A 6,000-nucleotide genomic window follows, 5' to 3' on the forward strand; every position below is an offset into this window, starting at 1 on the left:
TATTCCTCAAACTCTGAGAGCACTTGCACCTTTCGGATGTTCTGCCATTAACCTGTGTTTCTGAGGTTCCCTATTCCAAACAACCGCTGCCCATCTTCATAAATCACAAGATGGCGAAGGTCTGCTGAGTTCTTCCGTTTTACATAGAGCCACAAAAAGGAAAACGGGCAGAAAGGAAGACCTCAGGGCAACCCTGACGATAATCAACTTCTCAAAACACACACACTCATACACACACACATACGCGAATCTTAGCTGAGGTTCTGGAACAATTTGGTCATCGTTACTTTAAATCTAATTTGCATAAACAGGATGGGAAGTATTTTCCAAATCCTTAATTCACAACACTCTGCACACCTGGCCCTTCCAGCACAGCTGTAAAATTTGAAAGACAAAGGCCCTCTTTGCTTCACAACTACAATGGCAACCTGGGCTGGTGCTTATTTTCTAATGCAATCCTGAGCACCACTTCGGAGCCAAAACCCACAAGGTTAGATTTAAGCCCCTGGCTTGGTCCTGCACTGGCATAAGGAGACCTAACACAAAGAGACCCAAATCAATACGCTCATCTTAACGTGGCTCAGGATAACCACACTCGGAGTCCTTGAGTGAAAGTCCTTACTTTAAAAAGCTCTATCTTGTCTTCCCTCCACAAAAAAGACCACTGAAAACCCGGATTTGTTCCTCCAGGGCCTGCCCTCCTTCCTATCCCAATGCCATGAGCCACCATGCAGCCCCCAGAACAGTTAAACTAGCAACCTACTGTGCTCAACTTCATGGCACAGGTAAGAGTCTAAGGTAAGTTGTATTTAATACTGCTTAAACAGCTTCTGAAGCCATGCTCTCAAAAATAATTTCAAAGAAAGCAAACATCTAAGTTCTAAGAAGTTCAACTTCTTCTAAAGTTCTGGGAAGTTGGAATAAGGCTTGGCAGTGCTTGGTGCTATTTATGAATGTGCTGGTCGGGCTATGCCAATCTCACCTACGTCATGGGATGGCAGACTCAGTTATGGCTCAACTACTACAACCATAAGTTATTGTGCTGAATAAGTTATCCTGAGGCCCCAGGAATGAATGTATTTTCCCTTCTACCAGTGCCATTCCATTTTTTCTATTCAAACTGCATTTACGTTCACTAGTAAGAAATTTTACTTTGCCTACGCTAAGCCTAGGAGCAACTCCAAAATTAGATGCACTGTTTACAAAAGCAAAAAACAAAACAACAAAAACTTCCATAAAACCACAGGTCCCCTTCTATCTCAAACCCACAGCCTGAAATTGTTTGAACTAGCTGCAGTAAATCTAGTTCATGGGGTTATAAATGAGCTCAAAGCAATTTTCTAGACACAATGGATTAAGGGTATAAACTTGGTGAAACTACAAGATATTTTATTTTATTATATACAGAGACTTTCTCTCCTAAAGTCTTGCTGAATCACAGCCAGGAATATAAACCATATAACTATCCTGATAGAAAACTCAGAATAAGACTAATGATTTAAATGGAGAAATCTGGTCTAGAAAACACACACACACACACACACACACACACACACACACACACACACACTACAACACACTTCATTTTTCTATAACCAGAAAAATGACTTTACAAATATTTTCCAAAAGATACCCATTTTGTAGTGAACATGCTATTAACACATACTAATCAGAAATCACTATTCACATCTCAAAATCTAATCAGTTAACACCATAATCAGCATAATCACATCGACTGAAGCTCAGAATACCCACTTAGGTATTTACTGGTCATCAAATGTGTGAGTAAAAGAGACAAGACTGCAATTTAAAAGGTATTTATGTCATGTGAAACGTCACTCCCAAGCAACAGGAAGCCAAAAAAAACGGCCAGTAGTTTTGCTCCAAAAATTAAAGGACAAGGCAAAGTGGATCTTGTGACCACAGGAAAGTGCCAACAACAGGACACCCTATGCTGTCTGCAAAGTCACTACTTCTGAGCTAAGTGCCTTCCCCACAATGCCATGAACATATGGCATTGGTAGTCATTCTTCCAACAGGTGAACACTCAAGAAGTTATTCTGATTCTGCCCACGTGATTTTATTTGAAAAACTATCCTAAGAAAACGTAAAGGAAAAACCACAATACCTCAGACTGCCCCAAGTAAATGAAATACTACCTACTGGCAAGGCTGGGCTCTATCTCCCTCCTACTACTTAACAGCCACTGCCTCTATTAAACCCCCCACTATGACCACTGGTCTTCACTAAGTCAGTGAATCACATAGAAAAAGCAGAAAATTGCAGGGGAAAACCTAACCGTAACGAAAGTCCAGCTTCAGGACTCTGAAGAACTTGATCCTTAGGCAATATGTAGCCTGATGCGAGTTAAAGATCTGCACCCTGTTTTCAGAGGCACCGGCTCTTCACGTGAGAAAGGAACCAACTTTTCTTCTTTCCCCTTCACAGCAGCCAGATACCCAGACCACTTTTTCTTAGCTCAAGCCACAGGTGTTGGTTAAAAGTTATGTCATCAGTTGTCCCTTCTTCAAACACTGAATGTCCTGTCTGAGGACACTCCTGTGCCCCTCTACATTCTAGGAAAGACGTCCAATTATCCAACTAAAAAGCAGATGACTCAAGCTAGGCCTTTTCTGGAAGGTACTCATAGTTCTGCATAGATGCTAATTACCCATAACTCGATAGGATTTGACTCAGGACCATATTTCTTAAAAGTAGAAAAAAGGCTATTATACTCTACCATATTTAGTGAAGTCTAATGCAGCTTTTTTCCTGCCAACTCTCCTGTAAGAAGGGTCCCACTAAGTCCTGATAGGCCAAAACTGTGACAGCACAGAAAAGAACATCTTTCAGGTGAAACAAACAGCTTAAATCAAGCAAGTCCCTGGCACCCTCTCCTGAAGTAACACAACTCCAAAACTAATTTGCACCCTTTACAGGGGAGAAATGCTCAAGTGTGGGCTCCACCCTACTGGACCATCAAGCCCAAAAGGAAGGGTCTGGAAACCCAGCTCCCTAATGCCCATCAGGTGGAAAGAGACCAGCACCCCCGGCCATCACAGATGCAGGAACTCTCCAACTCCCCCTAACTCATGGCTGCTCCGGGGAAGGCAACCTTCCACCGTGGCCACAGCCAAGTCAGGCCACGGGGTCCTGGGGGAGGAGAAGGCTGCTACACGCGCACTCTCGCCAATAAATAATGTAAATGGAAGACTGGAGCCAAGAGTCACCTTCATTCATTACCCACTGGAAGGCCAAGGAGCTCAGACACCAAAGAGTTGGGTTACAGGAGAGGAAAAAAAGAAACACACACCCGCAGACCCCAGACAGACTTCCTCACACTCTCGCCTCCAGATGTTTCCCACTCCACCCACACACATACGCACAAACACCCTCGCCTCCACACTCTTCACTCACACTCCCTCACCTTCAGACTCTACCTCCCAGATCGCCCTCAGGCCCCGGGGCGCAATCACCTCCACACCCTAAAACCTATGCTCGCTCACCTCCAGACCCCACGAGGAACAGCCTTTTCTCCCATGGAGCCGCATCACCCACGTTCTCACCTCTACACCCCAAAACCTATGCTCACTCACCTCCAAACGCCACGAGGCACACTCTTTTCTCCCCGGGACCCTCACCACCCACGTTCTCACTTCCACACCCCCATCTGGCACACTCTTCCCCTCTGGACCCCCATGTACGATCTCACCACCGCGACACACACACACAGGCACGCCCCTCAATCCTCACGCCCTTCCCGGGTAAGCACCCCAGCCTCCCCGTCCCCAAGTGACAGCGCCCCGGGGCTCAGGGGAAGGGCGGCACTTACAGGCTCCGCGTCCAGGCGGGCAGGTCCGGAGGCAGCGCTGCTAGCCCGCGCCCGCCGCAGTCCAGAGAGTCCCCCGCGCAAGTGCAGGCGGCGGCGCAGGGCGGTCGCGGGCCGGCCGCAGCCGTCGCCGGCCCCAGCCGAAGCAGCAGCAGCAGCCACAGGAGAGGACAGGGCGAGCGGCGCGGGGCCCCGAAAGCTCCCCGGACCGGCCGCGCCATCTTGTCTGGAACGCGCGGCGAACTCGGGGCGCGGGGGCTGCGAGGTCCCGGACGACCGCAGGCACCGGCTGGTCCGCGGAGGCTCCGCTCGGCACTAGGCTCCGCGCCGGGGCATGGCCGCCCGCACAAGTTTCCCCCGCTGCCGCGGCTCCGGCGCTCAGCGGGCCCCCGGTGCCCGGACCGCTCCGCAGCGCCCGGCTGGGGCCGCGAGCCCCGCGCCCATCCGGGCCGACCCGGCTGTGCTCGCTGCGAAGCCCACGGATCCGGGCAAGAGCTGCTCGGCCGGCTCTCCTCGTCCTCCCGCCGCGCTCCTGGCCGGATCTTGAGCCCCCGTGCACGCCAACTGCCGCCGCCGCCGGCCGAGGGCAGTGCGGCTGCCTCTGCTGCACAGAAAGCGCTCAGCCTCGCAGCCTGAGCTGTGCGCCCGAATGCATCTTCCTCTCGGCTCGGAGCGCCCGGCAGCCGACTCCGGGCTGGACGGCACGGTCACCCCCGCACTGCTTCGAGGGCCCCGTGCGCCTGGCTGTCCCAACGCTTTAGGCAGAGCGCGCGCGCGCAGTTCCGGGCTGTGCGCGGCTCCTCAGCGAGGCGAGAGCCCAGCCGACCTCGCGGCGGAACAATCAGTCGCTTGCCTCTCGCCTCCCCACGGCCCAGCCCCGACGGGTCCCCGAGGCTCCACCCCCGGCCGCTCGCCCTCACACACCCCCTGGGCTCCGCGCCCCGCGGCCTTCTGCGGGCCCACGTTGGATGCTTTGCAACAGCGCCCCGCCACGCCCCCTGCCTGCTGCTCATTGGCTGCTGGAGACCAGGACGACCAGCCTGGAGAGCCATTGGTGCGCTCACCATGATCCCGCCCCTCCGACCACCCCGCCCCACTCTCTTTTCCCACCCAAGGTGTGAAGGGCGGGGGACTGGGAGGAGAAAGGGTGAGGCGTCCTCCGAGTCTTAAAGGGGACTTGCAGTCTGGTAGTGGAAAAGCGGGATGCAGACTGGAGAGAAGAGGAAAGACATGCCCTCTGGGGCTAGGGGAGGAGAGAAAGTTGATAAAGAGGGTAACGCCTCCACTTTGCAGTAGTCTGACCAAAAAGTTTCTTCTCTTCTTCCCTGGCTGTAAATAGGGCCAAGGATATAGAGGGAATCTACACTCATTTTCCAGGTGCCCTCTAGGAGCATAGACACAGATTTAAAACTCCGCAAATTTCCTACCTATTGAGGCATCTTTACTTATTTCATTAGGGGTAGCCGCCTTCCTCATCTCACAACTTGAAGCTCCTTTCTGCTCCTGACTTGTTCTTGACCTCTTACACCCAGCAAGATGTCCTGGATTACCAAAATGAATGTGTGCTGCAGAAACCAAGTCTCAAATGTGCACACACTTCCACCCCCAACCCCACCCTGGTTAAAGGGTACTTCTGAAAATGATCCAGCGTTCGAAAAAGGGGTTGCTTTGTTTGCTCCTTTGTTTAAATCAGGTCCTTTTAAGCCAGTTTTCAAGTACTCCTAGGAGACAGTGAGAAAAATAGTAGTTGTTACAAATCTTCTAACTTTAGCCCTTACAAGTCCGAACATAGTAGCCATGTGTTACGACAGCGCATCCAAAACGTAAGAGCGGGCGGGTGCGCGCGCGCGCGCGCACACACACACACACACACACACACACACACACGCACACTGAGAAAGGGAAAAGATTAGCCCGGTAATATATAGCTGCCCCCCTGGGCGTTTTGGTTTGCTGGTGTCTCATGTCCCTTGCCAAATGTATGCAAGTTTCTAACTTGACTGCACACATTGTCAGGAAAATTAAGCAAGTCAAGTCTGTTGAAAAACATTTGCTCTAGCAAATGAAATCTGACTTGTGTTTTATGGAACCGGAGGAGAGGAGACATTTCTCAGGGAAAAAAAAGCAAAAACAGTTTTAAAGGGTTTTGTTCCATGTTTGATGTATTCTAA

At 51.0% G+C, this 6,000-nt stretch overlaps 1 protein-coding gene across 2 annotated transcripts in view; it reads right to left on the reverse strand.

Moving 5' to 3' along the window:
* LRIG1 (leucine rich repeats and immunoglobulin like domains 1) overlaps positions 1 to 4,702 on the reverse strand; it is a 115,771-nt gene extending 111,069 nt beyond the window's left edge. For both annotated transcript variants that reach the window (XM_047096195.1, XM_047096194.1), the window contains exon 1: positions 3,833 to 4,702. In XM_047096195.1, the coding sequence (XP_046952151.1) occupies positions 3,833 to 4,050 (218 nt within the window). In that variant the 5' untranslated portion in view covers positions 4,051 to 4,702. The remainder of the gene's footprint in view (positions 1 to 3,832) is intronic.
* Positions 4,703 to 6,000: the final 1,298 nt, after the last annotated feature.

This window comes from Lynx rufus, unplaced genomic scaffold (genome assembly GCF_022079265.1).
Source record: "Lynx rufus isolate CCGP_SWC_20201006 ecotype Redwood Valley unplaced genomic scaffold, mLynRuf1.p SCAF_4, whole genome shotgun sequence".
NCBI lineage: Eukaryota > Metazoa > Chordata > Mammalia > Carnivora > Felidae > Lynx > Lynx rufus.